General features: G+C 37.1%; 2 protein-coding genes across 2 annotated transcripts; both read right to left on the minus strand.

The window, feature by feature from the left end:
• Positions 1-969, minus strand: LOC123944402 (olfactory receptor 11H6-like). Its single transcript, XM_046009498.1, has one exon. The coding sequence runs from the start codon at positions 967-969 to the stop codon at positions 1-3; it is 969 nt and encodes a 322-aa protein (XP_045865454.1).
• Positions 970-19,748: 18,779 nt separating this feature from the next.
• On the minus strand, positions 19,749-20,717 carry LOC123943545 (olfactory receptor 11G2-like). The gene has a single exon (XM_046007828.1). The coding sequence runs from the start codon at positions 20,715-20,717 to the stop codon at positions 19,749-19,751; it is 969 nt and encodes a 322-aa protein (XP_045863784.1).
• Positions 20,718-23,418: the final 2,701 nt, after the last annotated feature.

The following is a 23,418-nucleotide window of genomic DNA, read 5'->3' on the forward strand; positions in this document are numbered from 1 at the left end:
TCATTTCTCTGTATTTTTAGAAATTTCTTTTGATGGTGCTCCTAGGACTTTCTTGAGTGCATCTTTCATATCTTTGTTCCGAAGGCTGTAAATCAGAGGATTAAAGAATGGGGTTGCCATGCAGTAAAACAAGGTCACAAATTTCTGTGTCCCAGGGTGGCTCCTGGAGCCTGGACTCACATACATCACCATGACTGAGCCATAGAACAGGGAAACCACCAAGAAATGTGAGGCACATGTAGAAAAAGCTTTGTTCCTACCTGAGCCAGCTGGGACCCGAAGGACAGCACGCAAAACTAAGGTATAGGACCCTAGGATGTACAGGAAGGTAATGAATATAATAAGAGAGCTTACAGTAGCACAAGTTAGAGTAGTTTTGGGAACTGGAGCACAGGACAGAGCCAGTAGTGGTCCCAGATCACAGAAAAAATGGTCAATGATGTTAGGGCCACAGAAGGGCACCCGGGACATAAGAATAGCAGGTATCAGTATGGACAGAAATCCACCTACCCAGCAAGAGACCACTAATCGGGCACATAGATGGTAAGTCATGATGGTGGGGTAATGTAGTGGTCGACAGATAGCAAGGAACCGATCAAAGGACATTGCAGACAGAAAGTAGCCCTCAGCAGCACACATGGAGAAGAAGAAGTAGAACTGGAGCAGGCAGCCAGCATACGAGATGCTCTTGGTCTGGGAGATGATGTTGGCCAACATTTTGGGCACATCAGAACTGACATAGCAGATCTCCAGGAAAGAGAAGTTGGCCAGGAGGATGTACATGGGTGTGTGGAGTTTCCGGCTTGACCACACGGCACAGATGATGGATGTGTTCCCCATGAGAGTCAGAAGGTAGATGAGGGAGAAGATGACAAAGAGGAGGATCTGGATCTCCCTGCGGCATGGAAAGCCCAGGAGAATGAACTCAGTCACAGACCCAGAGATATTGTTGGCTTCTGAGATACTCATTCTCCTAATCTATGAAGGGAATGAGCAATAAGGATCATTATATTTGTCATTTTCTTTCTCTTTAGAAGTTATTTTTATTTCTTCTGACTCCTATATACTCCTTGAATGCACTTTTGTGAAAAGGCTCTATGTGGTTCTGAATTCATTAATTCCCTTCTCAGGATCTGGCTTAGCCCAGCGAGATCAGGGTTCTGGGAGAACCTGGTATGCTCCCATAGCCACCAACCCCAGCTCAGTCTTCATTTTCACAGTATAAATTTTACTGGCATCATGCAACATTGAGTCCAAACTAGTTTTCTCCATTTGCATTTAAATTAATTATTTTTTGGTATATAGTTTCATAATATACACAATCATATTTATATATCTGATTTCTTCTTGCTGAAAAGAAAATTTTGTATAGTATTTTGGAAAGTTTTAAGAAAAATCAAAGTTTAAATATAACCTGAAATTGAACTAGATCAGTAGAAAAAGAGCATCTTACTATGTTCTCAGTAACATAATATTGTCAGGAGATCTGTCCTGAATAACTCTGTTGACTGAAACAGGGTGCTGAAGACACTCCCCCAAACTCCATGATAGAAAGTACCTATTTGCCTTTTTTTTAAGTTTTTATTTTAATTCCAGTTAGTTAACATACCTATTTGCTTTTAATACCTGTTTTTAACTTCTACTTGATGAGCAACAGCTAATTTGATACCAAAAGGACCCAAGTTAGCTTCACTCCTTTATTAGGAGATCCTGGTTCTCAAATAGAAAAAGAGCCAGAGGCAGATGGAGAAACACGTTTCTCAGCTCTGATATCTCATCATCTTATTACTACATGGTGATGAATTGTCTTATTAAAAAGATAATAAAAAGGAACAAAAGCATATATTTAATTCTAAAACTGTGAGAGACATACACTCATGTAGAATGTTAGTGTCAGAAGGGATCTCAGAGATTATCAAGCTATTTTCCTCACATTACAGAAATTGAAACCAGAGAAGTTAGACTAATGAAAGGTCATGTGGACTTCTGGTGGAAGAAACATATCTAAAACTTAGGTGTTTGGATATTAGTTCAGACCTTTTCCCATAAACTTTGTTACTGTGGACCCCATTTTTCTCAGATGGCTGCAGAAATATATTGTGCATGTATTATAGCTTTCCCTCCTTTGAACTAGTTTCCTATTATTATAAAAAATAAAGAAGGACTTTGATAAGGCTACTAGCCAAAGCTGGAAAATCACTATCTTAAATCCTCCATTCCTCTTTGACCTGCACTATGTCCTAAGTCTTGGTACCATTTATGATATGAACCCACTTTTGGACACTTTTAAAAACACATTTGATTTGTAAAATTGTAAGTGTAACAACAACCACTGCCCTGCATTAAATACTTATTGTGACAGTCACTTAATGTTCATTATCTCATTAAATTCTGCTCTCTCCAGTTCTAGAGCCTTAAAACAAACAAGTACTTTCACATTTCTAAATGTAGCATTGAATTTCATTGTGCTCTGAGTATGTTGATTCTAAAACCTAAACTTTTTTTCTACATGGCTGTCTTCTACATACATATTAGCTGTGTTTCCTTATTGGTTTTGATACAATTTGTTTTGCATGCAACATACAACTTGCTTATATCAAATTTACACCTGTGTATGTAGATTAACCTCAGGAAGTGTGCATTAAGAACTGAGGCGGTATTCCATAAAGGCCATATACCATAGGCCATACACCATAGATTATTTATATATTTCTCATCATCTCTCTACATAGTTTATATCAGGTATGTTAGCTAAAATGATGAGGCAGGTATCTTCCAGGACAGCATTTTCTACTAAATACCAAAGGGAGACCAAATATGTTAAGATTAATGTGAGTCTTCAGAGAGCAAACATGGCATACTAACAGACTGGTGAATTGAAATGGGAAAAATCATAAACCATAATTCCAAGACTGTGGGCTCACTGAAAGAGGCGGTGGACTGGAAATTCAGTGATTGTAAGGGATGGTATGGTGCTTTAATCCAGAACTAGACAACCTAAATTTTCTATATTTGAAATTTAACTGAAGTATATAGTATGTGCCCCACATCCTTTAGTGTGACTATAATTTTACTTACCAGTGAAACTGACAATTGTGGGTAATACTACATGTAAACAGGGCAAAGAAACATCTTAACAAGATGGGAGGAAGGTGTGTTTTCGAGTGGTTTTATTTGAATGAGAAATATTCCTTTCATTCTTGGTTAGAATCAGTGTAAACTCACCTCACAATGAAGGAAAGAATAATGAGCCCTTGAGAAGAAAACTTGGATGTATTGAGGGAGGCTGTTAAATGAGTAGTTGTTAATCAAAGTTTGAAGGAAGAGGAAAGAGAATGTCCAGAAAAAAAAAGGTTTTCTTTACAATTCTTATCTGTAATAAAACTCACTATTGTGAGTGCCTTCCTTTTTTCCCCTCAATTCAGGAGCAGACTTCGTCTTTGAGAATCCCTCTATTCCTGCCTCATTGTTCTAAGTCCCTCTCTCCCTGCCTTGGGTCACTGTAGCATCTATCTGGGACTACCTGTTGGTTTTTCCTTTCACTGCAAATATAGGTGTTCTTAAATCTTAATTATGCTTAATGAAAATAAATATCCACTACTTACAAATACTTTATCTCCTCTGAAGTGATATGAAGCTCACTGCCTTCTGTCATCTTTTTCTCTGGATGATAGTGTGAAACGGAAGTGGTAACTCAGATTTTCCTGATGAGATTTTTAAACACATGTAATCTGAATAGACATTTGAGATGTCCTGCAGGGAAGAAGGAAGGCTTTGTAAAAAATTATGTATTATTTTATATACTTTCTCTAAAATATAAAATATATTTATAGATAAAAACAAAATTCGCAGCCCTTTTTTTCTGTAGCAATATTACAGTTTTTTTTTTCTGTAGCAATTTTCTCTGTAGCCGTCGAGGGGTTCACACTTGTACCCTCTTAGAGGGCTGAGGTGTGCAGGATTTTGGATTCCTGGTGCCACGTTATCACAGTTTGAGACTCACAAAGGATTGTCTTCAGGTGTTACACAAAAAGGAGTAGACTATCAGGAAACTCTCCATTCATTTTATATGCATCTCTTTCTGGCCACATACTGTCCCTGGAGGCCTTCCCTCAGGAGGAGCAGGGACAATCACAGTGCATCAATCAATCCCCAGGTGTGTTCTACTTCCAGTGATGAGCTCAAAGGTGGAAGGGCCTCCCTAAATCTGTTAGTGAGACTGTCACCTAATAATGGCCCTTCTGGTTTGTTGCTCACCTGACACCTCCAGACTGGTTCTGGGTTTTAAAAACCAGGCTCATAGTGGATGTCACCAGTTGTCCCAAAGCTCCTGGAATTCCCTTTCCCTCATTTGTGCTTCTTCAAATGATATTTAAATTCACTTTAACAAATCCCCCAATCCCGAGTATCTCCCCAGTCATCCACTAGAAGAAACTTCCCTGCCCATCATTATCACTGAGTGTGGTGCTATTAAATTTGATCTCTCCTCCCCCTGCAACCTCATGGCCATAGGAACTGATGCCCATTGGAACCATCCAGTGGCTTTCAGGTTTTGAGAGTAGGAAAATCTGGAGCTTCACTTAACATTCAGAGCTTCCTCTTACGGTCTCAACACCAAGGATTCCACGTCTCTTTAGGTTTTAAAATTATCTTCCTCCTGTTATAATGGATATAAACACTCTATCTAGCTTTAGATCATACCTAGATGATAGTTTTTAGTACCAGCTATGTGCTGATTACCGTGTCAACAGATTTCACATGCATTATCTAGCGTAAGTACTCATAAAATTCTTTTGAAGGCAGTCTTACCAGTTAAAATGATTAAACAGAAACTCACAGAGAGTAAGAGTTTATATTTGGCTGTAATTCAGCTTGGTTTATTCCTTTTCCACAAGTAAGATGCCTGTAGTAAAAAAATTATATTTATCTGCCTATAGCTTATACTGTTACTTTTTCTTAGTCATTGTTATGCATTTTAGCCACCCTGGAAAACTGCTATTAACATTATTATTATTGGGGCACCTGGGTGGCTCAGTCAGTTAAATGTCCACTCTTGGTTTCTGCTCAGGTCATGACCGCATGTGTCATGGGATCATCAGGCTCTGTGCTCAGCAGGGGGTCTGCTTGAAGATTCTCTCCCTCTGCCCTTCTCCCCACTTGCTCACATGAATGCGCGTACTCTCTCTCTAAAATAAATGTCTTTCTTCTTCTTTGCTTCTTTTTTTTTATTTTTTGCTTCCTTTATTTTAAAAATATTTTTACTTCAAATACTAATTTGAACAGGTTGTTCAGAAGCTGCTGTCTATAGCTTAACTTGTTTATCTTGGTACAATGAATCTTATTGAAAAATGAGTGCCCATTGTGAACAAAGATTTATTTAAAACAATCATTGCCTGCAAAGAGCTTTCAGGGTAATGAGCTACTTTGGCAAAATTTCAGCAAGGAACCATGTTCAAGGGGGACACTTTATATCCTTTTATTCTTTGCTGCTTTAGCAGACACATGATAGTCCTACACTGACAATGAGGTACCTTTGACTTCCTAGGCATGGTCATAGGAAGGTGGGCGTCAGGCCAGTTTCAGATGTCACCTTCTTCTGTTAGACCCTCTGTAACTTGTTAGGCAACTTCTATCTTCTCCAAGTTTTAGTCATTTTAGCACACTAGTATAAGGTGGCAGAAACTGGCCAGAATGTCTGTAATCCAAGCTGAGAAAGGCAGCATGAATGGAGACAGCCTACTCAACTCTGTTTAGTTTTCAACAGTCCCTACAAAAAGTAACCTGGGGCAAGTATTTCTGAGTAGCATTAATTGCTGGCCTTACTTCCTTTTTCATCTCCTAGTGCTAACTTAAGGATACTCCAATTTTTACAGTTTGGAAGTACCACTGTGTATCTGGAAGTCTTCAACCCACTAATGCATTCATATTGCACATGGAGACTCTTTTCTAACCTCCTCCTCAGTGATCTGGCTTTTGAAAATCTTCTGTTGAGTGTCACTTTGATGACGGATGTCTAAACTCTTTGGTACAATCTTTATTTTTCATTCTTTTGTACTACTTTTGTGTGTGCAATAAGTATTTATTTTATTTTTATTTTATTTTATTATTTTTTATTTATTTATTTTCAGCATAACAGTATTCATTGTTTTTGCACCACACCCAGTGCTCCATGCAATACATGCCCTCTCTATTACCCACCACCTGGTTCCCCAACCTCCCACCCCCTGCTCCATCAAAACCCTCATAGTCCATAGTCTCTCATGGTTCATCTTCCCTTCCAATTTCCCTCAACTCCCTTCTCCTCTCCATCTCCCCATGTCCTCCATGTTCTTTGTTATGCTCCACAAATAAGTGAAACCATATGATACTTGACTCTCTCTGCTTGACTTATTTCGCTCAGCATCATCTCTTCCAGTCCCGTCCATGTTGCTACAAAAGTTGGGTATTCATCCTTTCTGATGGAGGCATAATACTCCATTGTGTTTATGGACCACATCTTCCTTATCCATTCGTCCGTTGAAGGACATCTTGGTTCTTTCCACAGTTTGGCGACCGTGGCCATTACTGCTATAAACATTGGGGTACAGATGGTCCTTCTTTTCACTACATCTGTATCTTTGGGGTAAATAACCAGCAGTGCAATTGCAGGGTCATAGGAAAGCTCTATTTTTGATTTCTTGAGGAATCTCCACACTGTTCTCCAAAGTGGCTGCACCAACTTGCATTCCCACCAACAGTGTAAGAGGGTTCCCCTTTCTCCACAATCTCTCCAACACACGTTGTTTCCTGTCTTGCTAATTTTGGCCATTCTAACTGGTGTCATGTGATATCTCAATGTGGTTTTAATTTGAATCTCCCTGATGGCTAGTGATGATGAGCATTTTTTCATGTGTTTGATAGCCATTTGTATGTCTTCATTGGAGAAGTGTCTGTCCATATCTTCTGCCCATTTTTTGATATGATTATCTGTTTTGTGTGTGTTGAGTTTGAGGAGTTCTTTCTAGATCCTGGATATCAACCTTTTGTCTGTACTGTCATTTGCAAATATCTTCTCCCATTCTGTGGGTTGCCTTTTTATTTTGTTGACTGTTTCCTTTGCTCTGCAGAAGCTTTTGATCTTGATGAAGTCCCAAAAGTTCATTTTTGCTTTTGTTTCCTTGGCCTTTGGAGACATATCTTGAAAGAAGTTGTTGTGGCTGATATCAAAGAGGTTACTGCCTATGTTGTCCTCTAGGATTCTGATGGATTCCTGACTCACGTTGAGGTCTTTATCCATTTCGAATTTATCTTTGTGTACGGTGTAAGAGAATAATCTTTGACAAAACAGGAAAAAATATACAATGGAAAAAAGACAGTCTCTTCAATAAATGGTGCTGGGAAAACTGGACAGCTATATGTAGAAGAATGAAACTCGACCATTCGAGTGTACACCGTACACAAAGACAAACTCGAAATGGATAAAAGACCTCAACTTGAGACAGGAATTCAATAAGTATTTATTAAAGAACAAAGAGATGAAGGAAGAACAAGAGGAGAGAAATGTTTGACCTACACAAGAGGCCAGCCTGACTCACAATCACTTCATTATAATTGTATACTGATCTGAAAATCCTCCTCCCCCTTTTTCAAGTTTTTATTTAAATTCTAGTTAGTTAACATATGGTATAATATTAGCTTCAGGAATAGAATTTATTGATTCATCACTTACATACAACACCCAGTGCTTGTCACAAGTGGCCTCCTTAATTCCCATCACCCATTTAACCCATCCCCCTGCTCACCTCCAGCAACTGTCAGTGTGTTCTCTATAGTTAAGAGTCTGTTTTACTGTTGGTGGGAATGCAAGCTGGTGCAACCACTTTGGAGAACAGTGTGGGGATTCCTCAGGAAATTAAATATAGAGCTTCCCTATGACCCTGCAATTGCACTACTGGGTATTTACCCCAAAGATACAGATGTAGTGAAAAGAAGGACCATCTGTACCCCAATGTTTATAGCAGCAATGGCCACAGTTGCCAAACTGTGGAAAGAACCAAGATGCCCTTCAACGGACGAATGGATAAGGAAGATGTGGTCCATATACACAATGGAGTATTATGCCTCCATCAGAAAGGATGAATACCCAACTTTTGTAGCAACATGGACGGGACTGGAAGAGATGATGCTGAGCGAAATAAGTCAAGCAGAGAGAGTCAAGTATCATATGGTTTCACTTATTTGTGGAGCATAACAAAGAACGTGGAGGACATGGGGAGATGGAGAGGAGAAGGGAGTTGAGGGAAATTGGAAGGGGAGATGAACCATGAGAGACTATGGACTCTGAAAAACAACCTGAGGGTCTAGAGGGGGCGGGGGGTGGGAGGTTGGGGGAACAAGGTGGTGGGTATTAGTGAGGGCATGTGTTGCATGGAGCACTGGGTGTGGTGCAAAACAATGAACACTGTTATGCTGAAAAGAAATAAAAATAAATAAATTAATTAATTTAAAAAAAGAGTCTGTTTTATGGTTTGCCTCTTTTCACCCCCTGTGTTAATCTGTTTTTTTTTTTTAATTTGGAGATAATTTTAAACTCACATGCAATTTTAAGAGATAACATAGAGAGATCCATGTACCCTTTACACCATTTTCCCCAATAGTAACATCGTACAAAACTACAGTATTAGATCACAGAGAAGATATTGATGTCGATAAAAGGAAAGCTACAAAACATTTCCATCACTACAAGGATCCTTGGTGTTTTCCTTTCATGGCCACACTTACTTCCCTCTGGCTCCATCTCCTTAGCCCCTGGGCAATCACTAAGCTCTTCTCCATTTCTAGAATTTTGTTATTTAATGGATGGAATGGAATAATACAGTATGTAATTTTTGGTACAATCTTTTAGAAATATTTTGATAATAATATTTATGTTGTATCCCATTAGTATGTGATCTTCCAAATCAGCTCTTTCCTTCTTTAATTTCAGAAGTACCTTAGAAACTAGTCTTCTCTGATATGTAACCTCCCCCAGTGGAGACTGCCGTTCTGAAAAAAATCAAATTTTTTCTCTTTTTAAAAGATTTTATATATTTATTTGAGAGAGATAGTGAGAGAGAGAGTACGAGCAAAGGGGGAAGAGAGAGAAGCAGGCTCCTCACTGAGCAGAGAGGCTGATGTGGGACTTGATCCCAGAACCCTGGGATGATGACCTGAGCTGAAGGCAGATGCTTAACCAACTGAACTACCCAGGTGTCCCCCAAATTGAAATTTTCTAGATTTTTAGTTTCAGATAAATTCCTCAAATGTAAGTTTGAACCTGTATGTTTTTCTATCACTCTTCAATGTGATTATGATTATTATGTTTTTCTCTCCTTTCTTTCCACTTTCTGATTCCATTCCTTTGTGTTTTCTTCTTGGAGTAGATGCCATAGCAATGGAGGCTCTGTGATATTGCCAGTGAGCTCATTGCCTCATTTGTCTTACTCAACCTATCAGTATGTGGTCGAGCTCATACAGTAAAGCTCTGGGTTTGAATATCTCCAAGCTTTAATGCCAGTTTGGATATTCCAGGATAAAGTTAAACTGAAGCCAAACAGGACATTTTCTACTGAAGAGGAAATATCCTTTGGGCCTGGAAGTCATTGCTTAAGGTAGGAGTACCCAAGGGAAACCAGGTCCTGATGAGGTGTTTGGATTCAAACTCTGGGAAGCACTCAGTTTTGGGCCTGAAAGGCATTGGCAAGAAGTGGTGCACCTGGGGTAAATCTCATCTTCTTGGGCCCTCTTTTTGTCCAGTGAGATGGTGCCGAAGCAATGGCAGGTAAGCCCCAAGGGCTCTAGAGCCAAGCTTTGCTTTAGTCAGTACAGCCCAGAATATTTAGGTTCCCATCTTTGTGCAGCCTTCCAGAGGCTGTTTATAAAAACTCCAAGGGTTGCTATGTCCCCTGTGGAATTTAGGTGAAAGAGAGAGAAGTGGCCAAATATGCATACTTGGTCATTTCCTAATTGAATTTGTGGGTTTTTCTATTTGTTTGTTTTCTTTTTTTAAAATTTGACTGTAGCTAACACGTATTACATTAGTTTCAGCTGTATTGCATAGTGATTCGACAAGTTTATATGTTATGTTATCCTCACCAAAAATGTAGCTGCCATCTGTCACCATGCAATGCTATGAAAATATCATTGACTGTATTTCTTATGCTGTGCTTTTTATTCCCATGACTTATTCATTCCATAACTGGAAGCCTGTATCTTCCACTCTCCTTCACTCATTTTTTCCCCATCTTCCTACCCCACTCTGGAAACCATCAATTTTTTTCCCTGTATTTATAGGTTTTATTCTGCCTTTTTTTTTTTTTTTTGCTTATTCATTTTTTTAAAAAATTCCATGTATAAATGAAATCATATAGTATTTCTCTTTTTCATTCTGAGTTATTTTGGTTAGCATTATATTTTCTAGGTCTATCCACATTGTCAGAAATGGCATGCCTTCACTCTTTTTTATGGCTGTATAATACTCCACTGTTTATATGTACCACATCTTCCTTATCCATTTGTCTATTGACAGACACTTAAGTTGTTTCCACATCTTGGGCATCATAAATAATGCTGCAGTAAACATAGGGGTATTTTCATTATCTTTGAGTAAATACCCAGTAGTAGAATTATTGGATCATATGGTATTTCTCTTATTAATTTTTGGAGGAAACAACACACTATTTTTCACAGTGCCTATGCTAACTTGCATTCTTACAACAGTATATGAGGGTTCGTTGCTCCATATCCTTACCAACACTTGTTATTTCTTCAGTTTTTGATTTTTGCCACTCTGACAGGTATGAGATGAAATCTGATTCTGGTTTTGATTTGCATTTCCCTAATGATGAGTGATGTTAAGCGTCTTTTCATGTGTCTATTGCCCATCTGTATGTCTTCTTTGGAAAAATGTCCACTCAGGTGTTATGTCCATTTTAAAATTGGATTTTGGGTGTTGGGTTGTATAAATTCTTTATATATTTTGGATGTTAACTCTTTATTGAACAATCATTTGCAAGTATCTTCTTCAATTGAGTAGTTAGACTTTTTGCTTTGCTGATGGTTTCCTTTGAAGTCCATGAGTTTTTTATTTTGGTCCAGTATAATAGTTTATTTTTGCTTTTGTTCCCCTTGCATCAGGAGATACATTCTTAAATAGTTGCTAAGGCCGATATCCAAGAAATTGCTGTCTATGTTTTCCTTTAGGAGTTTTATGGTTTTGATTGTGCATTTAGGTCTTTAATCAATTTTGACTTTTATTTTGTGTATGGTGTAAGAAGTGGTCCGGTTTTAATCTTTTGCACGTAGCTGTCCAGTTTCCCCAACACCATTTATTGAAAAACTCCTTTTCTCACTGTATATTCATGACTTCTTTGTCATAGATTAATTGACCGCATAAGTATGAGCTTTATTTCTTGACCCTTTATTTTGTTCCATTCATCTAGGTGTCAGTTTTTGTGCCGATATTATACTATTTTGATTGCTATAGCTTTGTAGTATATTTTGAAATCTGGGATTGGGAAACCACCAACTTTGTTCTTTTTCAAGATTGCTTGGCTATTCAAGTTCTTTTGTGATTCCATACAAATTTTAGGATTATTTGTTTTAGTTTTGTGAAAAATATGTTGATTTTTTTTTAAAGATTTTATTTATTTATTTGATAGACAGAGATGACATGCAGGCAGAGAGGCAGGCAGAGAGAGAGGGGGTAAGCAGGCTCCCTGCTGAGCAGAGAGCCCGATATGGGGCTCGATCCCAGGACCCTGAGATCATGACCTGAGCGGAAGGCAGAGGCTTTAACCCACTGAGCCACCCAGGCGCCCCGAAAAATATGTTGATATTTTGATAGGAATTGCACTGAATTTGTAGATTGCTTTGGATATTATGGATATTTTAACAATATTAATTCTTATCCATGGGTATGATATATCTTTCAATTTGCAGTTTTCCAATTTTTAAAAATAGGGCACAGATAATAACAACTCCAGAGGGTTGTTGTGTATAATAGATAAGGTGACTATTCCCAAAACATATTCACTGAAATAGTTAAAATAAGGTGATTTTTGGGGAAAAGGAAGTTATCCTGTCAAAATTGAATAAATCTCCATCCTAAAATATTTTTTTTGATGATTCATAATGCTTATGATGTTGTTGAAGCCTTCATGAATATGCTTAATTTGGCATAACCTATTACTTGCTTTATTTAAATATAGGACTTCTTTGGGGGGAGGAAAAAGGAGAGTGAGAATCATTTTGTCTTTATTTATTAAAATTTTAACAAATTTTATTAACATATAATGTATTATTTGTTTCAGAGGTACAGGTCTGTGATATATCAGTCTTACACAATTCACAGTACTCACCATAGCACATACCCTCCCCAAAGTCCATCTCTTAGCCACCCCATCCTTCCCATCTCCCTCCACTTCAGCAACCCTCAGTTTGTTTCTGATTAAGAATCTCTTATGGTCTTTCTCCCTCTCTGGTTTTGTCCCATTTCATTTTTTCCTTTCTTCCTCCATGATCCTCTGTCTTGTTTTTCAAATTCCACATATCAGTGAGATCATATGATAATTGTCTTTCTCTGATTAACTTATTTCACTTAGTGTAATACCCTCTAGTTCCATCCACATTGTTGCAAAAGGCAAGATTTCATTTTTTGATGGCTGCATAGAATTCCATTGTGTGTATATGCGTGTGTGTGTGTGTATATATATATCTATATATACACACACCACATCTTCTTCATCCATTCATTTGTTGATGGATATCTAGGTTCCTTCTGTAGTTTGGCTATTGTGGACATGCTGTTAAAACCATTGGGGTGCATGTGCCCCTTCAGATCACTACATTTGTATCTTTGGCTAAATACCTAGTAGTGCAATTGCTGGGTTTCAGGGTAGCTCTATTTTCCACTTTTTGAGGAACCTCCATACTATTTTCCAGAGTGGCTGCACCAGCCTGCATTTCCACCAACAGTGTGGGAGGGTTCCCCTTTCTCTGCAACCTCACCAACACCTGTCATTTCCTGACTTGTTAATTTTAGTCATTCTGATTGTATGAGGTAATATCTCATTGTGGTTTTGATTTGTATTTCCCTGATGGTGAGTGATGTGGAGCACTTTTTCATGTGTCTGTTGGCCGTCTGTATGTCTTCTTTGCAGAAATGTCTGTTCATGTCTTCTGTCCATTTCTTGATTGGATTATTTGTCTTTTGGGTATTGAATTTGATAAGTTCTTGATAGATTTTGGGTACTAGCCCTTTATCTGATATGTCATTTGCAAATATCTTCTCTGTCAGTTGTCTTTTGGTTTTTGACTGTTTGCTTTGCTGTGCAGAAGCTTTTGATCTTGATGAAGTTCTAATAGTTCATTTTTGCCCTTGCTTCCCTTACCTTTGGTGATGTTTCTAGGAAGAAATTGCTGTGGCTGAGGTCAAAGAGGTTGCTGCCTGTGTTCTCCTCCAGGATTTTGATGGATTCCTATCTCACATTGAGGTCTTTCATCCATTTTGAATCTATTTTTGTTTGTGGTTATAGGGAAGTGGTCCAGTTTGATTTTTCTGCTTGTGGCTGTCCAATTTTCCCAGCACTATTTGTTGAAGAGACTGTCTTTTTTCCATTGGACATTCTTTCCTGCTTTGTTGAAGATTAGTTGACCATAGAATTGAGTGTCAATTTTTGGGCTCTCTATTCTGTTCCATTGATCTATGTATCTGTTTTGGTGCTGGTACCATACTGTCTTGATAATTACAGCTTTGTAATAGAGCTTCAAGTCCGAAATTGTGATGCCACCAGCTTTGGTTTTCTTTTTCAACATTCCTCTGGCTATTGGGGGTCTTTTCTGGTTACATATAAATTTTAGGATTATTTGTTCCAGTGTTGTGAAAAAAAGTTGATGATATTTGATAGGGATTGCATTGAATGTGTAGATTGTTTTAGGTAGCATAGACATTTTCACCATATTTGTTCTTCCAATCCATGAGATGGAACGTTTTTCCATTTCTTTGTGTCTTCCTCAATGTCTTTCATGAGTATAGTTTTCTGAGTAGAGATTCTTTGCCTCTTTGGTTAGATTTATTCCTAGGTATCTTGATGGTTTTGGATGCAACTGTAAATGGGATCGACTCTTTAATTTATCTTTCTTCTGTCTTCTTATTGGTGTATAGAAATGCAACTGATTTCTGTGCATTGATTTTATATCCTGGCACTTTACTGAATTCCTTTATGAGTTTTAGCAGTTTTGGGGTGGAGTCTTTGGGTTTTCCACATAGAGTATCTTGTCATCTGTGAAGAGTGAGAGTTTGACTTTTTTTTACTAATTCAGACGACTTTTATTTCTTTTTGTTGTCTGATTGCTGATGCTAGGACTTGTAGTACTATGTTGAATAGCAATGGTGATCATGGACAGCCCTGCCATGTTCCTGACCTTAGGGGAAACGCTCTCACTTTTTTCTCAGTCTGGCCAGGGGTTTATCAATCTTATGAATTATTTCAAACAACTAGCTTCTAGTTTTGTTGATGTGCTCTACTGTTCCTTTGGTTTCTCTTTCACTGATTTCTGCTCTGATCTCTGTTACTTCTCTTCTCCTGCTGGGCTTAAGCTTTATTTGCTGTTATTTCTGCAGCTCCTTTTGGTGTAGGATTAGGTTGTGTATTTGAGACCTTTCTTGTTTCTTGAGAAAGGCTTATATTGTTATATACTTTCATCTTAGGGCCACCTTTGCTGTGTCCCAAAGATTTTTAACAGTTGTGTTTTTATTTTCATCTGTTTCCATGAATTTGTTAAAATTCTTTTTTAGTTTCTTGGTTGACCCATTCATTCTTTAGTAGGATGTTCTTTAGCTTCCATGTATTTGAGTTTTTTCCATCTTGTGATTGAGAGTTCTAGCTTCAGAGCATTGGTGGTCTGCAAATAGGCAGGGAATGCTCCTAATCTTTTGGTACAGTTGAGACCTGATTTGTGACCCAGGATGTGATCTGTTCTGGAGAATGTTCCATGTGCACTGGAGAAGAATGTGTATTCTTTTGTTTTGGGATAGAATGTTCTGAATATATCTGTGATGTCCAGCTGGTGTAGTGTGTCACTTAAAGCCCTATTTCCTTGTTGATTTTTTGCTTAGATGATCGGTCCCTTTCAGTGAGGGGAGTGTTCAATTCCCCTACTATTATTTTATTATTGTCAATGTGTTTCTTTGATTTTGTTATTAATTGGTTTATATAATTGGCTGCTCACATGTAGGGACATAAATATTTCTACCTCCTCACTTTATTTATTCTTTCTCCACCTCCTCACTTTAAATCTGGAGGTGTCTTTGAGTCTAAAATGAATCACTTGCAGACAGCATATCGATAGGCCTTGTTTTCTTCTTCTTCTTCTTTTTTTTTTTAAGATTTTATTCATTTATTTGACAGACAGAGATCACAAGTAGGCAGAGAGGCAGGCAAAGAGAGAGAGGAAGAGAAGCAGGCCTCCTGCTGAGCAGAGAGCCTGATGTGGGGCTCGATCCCAGGACCCTGGGATCATGACCTGAGCTGAAAGCAGAGGCTTTAACCCACCTGAGCCACCCAGGTACCCCTCTTCTTCTTTTTTTTAATCCAGTCTGATACCCTGTGTCTTTTGATTGGGGCATTTAGCCCATTTACATTCAAGGTAACTATTGAAAGATATGAATTTAATGCCATTATATTGACTGTAAGGTGACTGTTACTGTTTATTGTCTCTGTTCCTTTCTGGTCTGTGTTACTTCTAGGCTCTCTCTTTGCTTAGAGGACCACTTTCAATATTTATTGTAGGGCTGGTTTGGTGATTGCAAATTCTTTTCATTTCTGTTTGTATTGGAAGTTTTTTCTGTTTTTTTTTTTTTAAATCTTTCATATTTTCCATGACAGCCTAGCTAGATATAATACTCTGGGATGCATATTCTTCTTGTGTAGAACCCTCTTTTTGTCTTTTAAAGATTTTATTTATTTCAGAGAGAGCACATGTGTGTCCAAGCTTGAGAGTAGGGAGGGACAGAGGGAGAAGCAGGCTCCCCACTGAGCAGGGAGCCCTGGACGCAGGGCTTGATTCTAGGACCCTGTGATCATGACCTGAGCCAAAAGCAGATGCTTAACTTACTGAGCCACAGTCACCCCATGGAGAAAGAGAATCTTAAGCAGGGTCCATGCCCAGTACAGAGCCCACTGGAGGATTTGATCTCACACCCTGAGATCATGACCTGAGCTGAAATCAGGAGTTGGATGCTTAACTGACCAAGCCACCCTGGTGCCCATAGAACTTTTTTTTTTTTTTTTTTTAAATTCAGCAGACCCTTACCTACCCTCTTATATTAACTTCACATAAATTATCACTTGAAAAATATTTTGGAAAATTTGGAGATAATATTTATAAGTGATTTATCTCTGTGACCAGCAGCTGATAAATGCTCACATAGTACATATTATCAAAATAAATGCAGTGGGCTGAAATTCTATCCTCTATATTTGAGGAGGCAAGAATTTATTATATAGTTTGAAAAAAATGTAACTTTTTGGCAGTGGTTGAGGGAAGTAAGGGGAAATTATGAAGACCAGAAATATCTATTGAGTAGGATAGACTTTTATTTGTATCCTTATAAATAGTTCATCTCTTAAATAGACCAGTCAGAAAAAGATTTCAAATTCTTTTATCAAAATATTCTTAACTTATAAAATCCTGAATTCAACAAAATTTACTAGTCAAGTTGGATTTCATTCCATAAGTGGCAGCAACCTGAAATATCAGGTGAAAGTTTTCCTGGGATATGGGATGTCTGATATGTAAAGATCCTGTTAATTGTTACCTCAGTTGGTTACAAACGCAGAAACCACACACTTTAGAAAGAATCAACAGGGCATTTTATTAATTGCTACACAGATTCATTTCTTTTCCCAACCTACTAAAAAATCTTGATGACCATAGAATGAATAAACCATAAATACCCAGAGGGGAATCATAATTAAAATAATCCGAACAATATCAGCATCTTATACATCCATTAAAGATATTTTAGAATAAGTTATTTTTTTAAAGATTTTTATTTATTTAGTTGAGAGAGAGAGAGAGCGAGCACAAGCAGGGGGAGCAGCAGGCAGAGGGAGAAGCAGGCTCTCTGCTGAGCAAGGAGCCCCATGCAGGACTCGATCTCAGGACACTGGGATCATGACCTTAACCAAAGGCACACACTTAACTTACTGAACCACCCAGGTGCCCCTAAATAAGTTCTTAATTAAGTTTTTTTCTTCTATCAGTAATTTTTCCAGGCATCTGCTCAGCCACTCAATTCACTTTGCTTCTATGAAATAGAACAAAGAAATTGTCTCTTTTTTTTATGAACCCCCCAGAAATTCTGCCCCTCTAAGACCAGACACCCTTAAAACCTTAGTTCTTTCCTGAAGGATGTCCAGTTACAGTTACACTTCACTTTGTGAACGGGACGACTTTCTGAAGCCTATAAATGTAACACCATAAGTTGTGTCTTATTTCCCTTTTGTCTTTTATTACATTTTAGAAAGTTAGACTTGAAAAAATGATGGCTGATGGTTAAAATAAAATGTATACTCAAATAAAAAAATTGAGATTATACATTTAAGAAGATAAGAAGATAAGACTTTTAGAGGCATTTTGGATAATACTTAAATACATTACAGAACAAAAATACTGAAATAAAGTATAGTTCTAAAAACAATCAGTGATGAATAGATAAAGATGTGTTATATATATATATGTTATATATATGTGTATATATAACACATCTGTATCTATATATATACATACATATATAAAAATACTATATATAATATATATAATGAAGTATTACTCAGCCATTAAAAAGAATGAAATCCTGTTATTTATAATGACATGGATGCAGCTAGAGGGTATAATGTTAAGTGAAATAAGTCAGAGAAAGACAAATGTCATATGATTTGACTCAGGTGGAATTTAAGAAATAAAACAGAAGAACATAGGGGAGGGGATGGAAAAATAAAATAAGAGAAAAGCAGAGAAGAAGTTAAACCAGAAGAAACTGCTAACTGTAGGAAACAAATGGAGAGTTGCTGGAGGGGAGATGGGGGGGATCAGGGTAGTTGGGTGATGGGCATTAAGGAAAGTACTGGATGTAACAAGCACTAAGTATTACATACAACTGATGAATCACTAAAATTCTACCCCTGAAATTAATAATACACTGTATGTTAACTAGATTGAATTTAAATAAAAAAATTTTTAAAAGTTACCCTTCATGTTAAGAAAAAGAAAACTGTCTTAAGAAAACTGAATTCCTCTTTTATAACTGAATTTCTTAGGAAGTATAAATCTACTTTGTATTTCAGAATTGGAGCAATATAGAAGGGTGTAACATAGGTCATAAGCTTGTTTAGGGATTAGCTGTTGAAACAAACTCTCCTTCACTGGTAGGTACTGACTAAAAGGAAGGATTTATATATGAGAAAGTCCAACCTTGCAGGTGTGATCTTAACACTCTAACTCCAAAGAATGATGTATTTTACTCTAAGGATTTTAATGAAACAAATAACCTTAGTTGCATGTTAAGTAGTGGATCAGAGCAAACTCAAAATAAGAATTAGGAATTTTGTGAATATTGTTTATCTCCAATAGGATTAAGATAGATGATAAATATAAAGGGCCAAACATTAGTTAGGATTTAACTCCCTTTGCTGCAAATCTAGTGTCAATTAGACTTTTTATTTTTATTTTTGTTGTTCTTTTTTAATTTAAATTTTGTTAGTTAACATATAGTGCAATATTGGTTTCTGAAGTAGAATTCAATGACATTATTTACATACAACACTCAGTGCTCATCCCAAGTGCCTTCTGTTTGGAGTACTCCCATACTGTTTTACAGAGTAGCTGCACCAGTTTGCATTCCCACAGCAGTGTAGTAAGGTTCCTCTTTCTCTGCATCCTCACCAATATCTGTTATTTCCTTAGTTGTTAATTTTAGCCATTCTGACTGTTGTGAAGTGGTATCTCATTGTGTTTTTGAGTTGGATTTCCCTGATGACAAGTGATGTGGAGCATTTTTTTTTTCATTTGTCTGTTGGCCATTTGAATGTCATCTTTGGAGAAATGTCTGTTCATGTCTTCTGCCCATTTCTTGGCTGGATTATTTGGTTTTGGGTGTTGAGTTTGAGAAGTTCTTTATAGATCTTAGATTCCAGCGCTTTATCTGATATGTCATTTGTGAATATCTTCTCCCATTCCATAGGTTGACTTTTAGTTTTGTTGATTATTTCCTTTGCTGTACATAAGGTTTTTATCCTGATGAAGTCCCAAAAGTTCATTTTTGCGTTTGTTTCCCTTGCCTTTGGAGATGTGTCTAACAAGAAGTTGCTGTGGCCAAAGTCAAAGAGGTTACTGGGTGCGTTCTCCTCTAGGATTTGGAATAGATTCCTGTCTCACAGTTAGGTCCTTATTCCATTTTGAGTTTATTTTTGTGTAAGGTGTAAGAAAGTGGTCTGGTTTCATTCTTCCGCATATGGCTATCCAATTTTCCCAATGGCAACTAAAGAGACTAAATTTTATTTATTAAATAAAACTAGTACCATCATATAGTGATGGATATTTAAGATGGTGGTGGGCTTTATTATAACAGTTCTCTAACCAAAATTATTGAATTCTCTAGAAAATTATCTTACTTATATTTTGTTAAGATAGGTTGTGGTGGAACTTGATTCACTCTGACTTCTGATTTATATTTTATGGACAGGTATTTCCGTCCCAAAGACTTTCCTTAAGGCAGTCTTCATCTCCTTGTTCCTGAGGCTATATATTAGAGGATTACAGAGGGGTGTTATCACAGAATAAAATAAGGTTACAATTTTCTGCACTTGCACTGGGTGTCCTGATCCAGGACTAACATACATCACCATGATGGAGCCATAAAACAGGGTGACAACTGCCAAATGAGAGGCACATGTGGAGAAAGCCTTATATTTGCTTGCTGCTGAAGGCATCCGTAGCACAGCCACAATCACCAGCGCATAGGAGCAAAGAATAAAGAGAAAGGTGCCAATCATGAAAATAACATTGAAAGTAGAGTAAATGAGCTGAGTGATGGTGTCTTCAGAACAGGACAGCAACATCAATGGGACAGGATCACACACAAAATGGTTGATGGTATTTGGGCCACAGTAAGGCAACTGTGAAATGAGAACAACTGGAGTTAGGAAGAGGATGAACCCACATGACCATCCAAAGATGACAAGGCCAGTGTACAGCTGTTTAGTCATGATGCCTGGGTAATATAGAGGACGGCATATGGCAAGGTACCTGTCAAAGGCCATGATGCAAAGGAAGAAGCCCTCATCACACCCAAATGAGAAGAAGAAGTAGAACTGTGTGAAACAGCTCACAAAGGAGATAGACTTGCTTGTGGACAGGAAATTAGCCAGCATATTAGGGACGGTTGTGGTGACATAACACATTTCCAGGAGAGAGAAATTCCCCAAGAAGATGTACATGGGGGTGTGAAGACGCGGGTCCCACCTCACAGCACAGACAATGGCTGCATTTCCCATCAGAGTCAGGGTGTAGACTACTGAGAAGAGCACAAAGTAGAGGAGCTGCATTTCTGGGCTTGAAGGAAAGCCCATGAGGATGAAGTGGCTGACAGAGTTGGTGGTTTCTGTGCTGGACACATTCATTGGTCTGGAAGACATAGGAGATGAGTTGGTTATTGCACCTTAGTGGGGTACACTGGTTCTTCTTGAAAACACCAAGTTTTTTTTTTTATAAAGTAATAAATTGAGATTTCTATTAAAACAACAAAGCTGTGATCATCATAACCTGTTCCCCAAGAGTATGATTTCATTTTGATAAGATGTGAATAATAATATAAATAAAAACATGGTATGGAGCAATCATTAAGCTAGGTCAGAATACTGGATTACATACTAGGAGTGCAAAATTGAAATTTCTTTTTGAAGTATAATGTAAAATTAATTTATCATAATTAGTAATATTGATAAGAATATCAAATGAAGTACTATTTAAGACATTTCAGAAAGTTCTGTCTCACTGAGATATAGTGAAAGGGCATAGGGACTATTCCTTTTTGTTCTTGTTTATGGTATTATAAAGTGATGATTGAAACAGCTCTCTGGTTCATTAGATAGTTCATTATATGACCAGACATGTTTGCTATGTAAAAAATGTTTTCCTCTCCATCCAGCCTGTTGGATTCAGCTCCACAGATGAGGAAGAACCTTATACTTTGGCACCTAAAATCATCTGTAGTTTGTTGTTATTGAATAACAGCTTAACTTCTGTATGTCTTCTTTCCTTAGAAACCTACTTTTGGCTATCACATTTGGCATCTAAGGTGGAAGGACTGCTGTTTATGTATACTCATTTGCTCATGGCACTACATAGACTATATCAAGTCTGCATGCAACTTAACAGTTCAGTCTATTTATTTTTCATAGCAATCATATCATGTGGCAGTGGAATGCATGTACCAGAATTTCTCCAAATACAAGAGTTTTTTTTTTCTTGTCCTGGAAAACAAAGATTCTCCCTTGATCTGTTGTTATTGTATGATAATATATTTTTTTAAAAAAGATTATTTAGGATTTTATATCCTTAATAATTGTACAATTTTTTCAGCTGAGGTTGTTATATAGCATCTGAGAAAGAATTAAATGTGATCTTAAATAGAGCCAGCAAGGTATGGAAGTACTGAGTCTTGGCCGTTCACTAGAAGTGAAAACACAGAGTGCTTTTAAGTTAACTACATTTAAATTGTACTTAAATGTGTACAATGAGGACAAAATATACAGAAACAAAGAGGGAAAATATAATATTAATATTAATGTAAGAGGCAATTGATAGTTTTAAGTTTCTAAAATAATCTACGAGATGCCCACAAATTATTCTACTGCATTCTTTTTTTCTTTAAGAAAATGTTCACTTATATGCCTAACAAGTCTTAGTGGTTATCTTCATAACTCATTCGATTGAATTTTTAAAACTCATTTATTTTTGTTCTTTTTATTCTGGACTGTGTCCTGACATGGGTATCCTACTCTAAGCCATTTTAATTAATATTTTGACTAACAATGGGGCACTAACAGTGGTATATGAAATCAGTATCAATACTCACCCTGTTTGTGTCTCCTATTACAGTATTTCTCAGGAATACTAATTGTACTAAGTCATAATCCAAAGCAAATCCTACAAATGCAAGAAACAGCACATAGATGCTGAATGGTTTTGCCATTAGAGGAAATTGTTCACATAAACCAAGGCATATTAAATTACTAAAACGAGAGCAATATATGAGTTAGAGATATCAGTGGAATCAGAGATTTGTTACATTTTCTCTGTTAAACAAGCAACAAAATTCATCATTCATCCACCTCTAGTAATTTATTAGTTACACATTTTTACACAAAATCCCCAGGCTTCTTGTTATAAATAATATTTATATTTTAAAGGATAGGAGACTAGATAAATGTATTTCTCCAGACATGGGGAAAGAAGAGAAAAATTAATATTTTCAAATTTTTCTGTATGAATTTTATTCTAATCAGATATTTACTTTTCTGATCAAGAAGAAAGCACTTGCCAGTAAATCCATTTATGCTGAAAATCAGTATTTGTAATAGGGTATGCAAAGTTTTAACACACTCCTTGGATATGTGTCAAGAAGAAAGGTCAGAGAGGGAGAATAAAATATTACCCCACAGAGTGTAAAACATGTGAGAGACTTCTGAAGAATTGGAGAATCCAGTATGTAACCGCCATAAATTGTACAGAGTGAATTTTAAAATATTTTTTCCCCTAGCAGCAAAGCTCATATTTATGGTTAAGATTAAGCCTAGGTGAAGGTATTATCTGTATTTATCTCTTTGTCTCAGTCTTTTGAGGTTTGCAACCCTCTCCCATGAAATTTTTAAAGTATTTGTTCAATAGATGAGATTGTTTTTGAATTTTATTTATTCACAATGGAATTCCAAGCCGTACTGTTCCCTGAGGATTAGTACAGAACTAGGTTCCTGTCTTCTCTTAAACTTTTTCTCACCAGGCACAAAAGGTTCCTGGGGAATAATTAAATAGTAATAGAGCTTGTTGTAGTAGATACAATATGAAGACACACCATTGGATTCCCTGTTTCTATTTTGAAGAAAGAAAAAATTCTTTCCCCATCAATATTCTTAAATTTGTCGTTTAGAGACATTTCTTTTACATGGTATATTAGGAGAAGAGCAAGGTGGTTGGTGTGCTGGAGTAGTGTTTACTAGGGAGAATCTGTCTCTTTCTGGTGTCCACTCCTGCTGTCCCCATTTCTTCTTTGTATAGCATCTGTACTTCTTTGTAGTCTTTTCTCCTTAAACACCCCCCCATATTTATTGAGCTATA

The sequence above is a fragment of the Meles meles genome, chromosome 6, assembly GCF_922984935.1.
Source record: "Meles meles chromosome 6, mMelMel3.1 paternal haplotype, whole genome shotgun sequence".
NCBI classification, from domain to species: domain Eukaryota; kingdom Metazoa; phylum Chordata; class Mammalia; order Carnivora; family Mustelidae; genus Meles; species Meles meles.

What these genes read in the sequence shown, in the direction of transcription:
- LOC123944402 (XM_046009498.1), bottom strand. Translation starts at nt 969, where the DNA reads ATGAGTATCTCAGAAGCCAACAATATCTCTGGGTCTGTGACTGAGTTC.
- LOC123943545 (XM_046007828.1), bottom strand. Translation starts at nt 20,717, where the DNA reads ATGTCTTCCAGACCAATGAATGTGTCCAGCACAGAAACCACCAACTCT.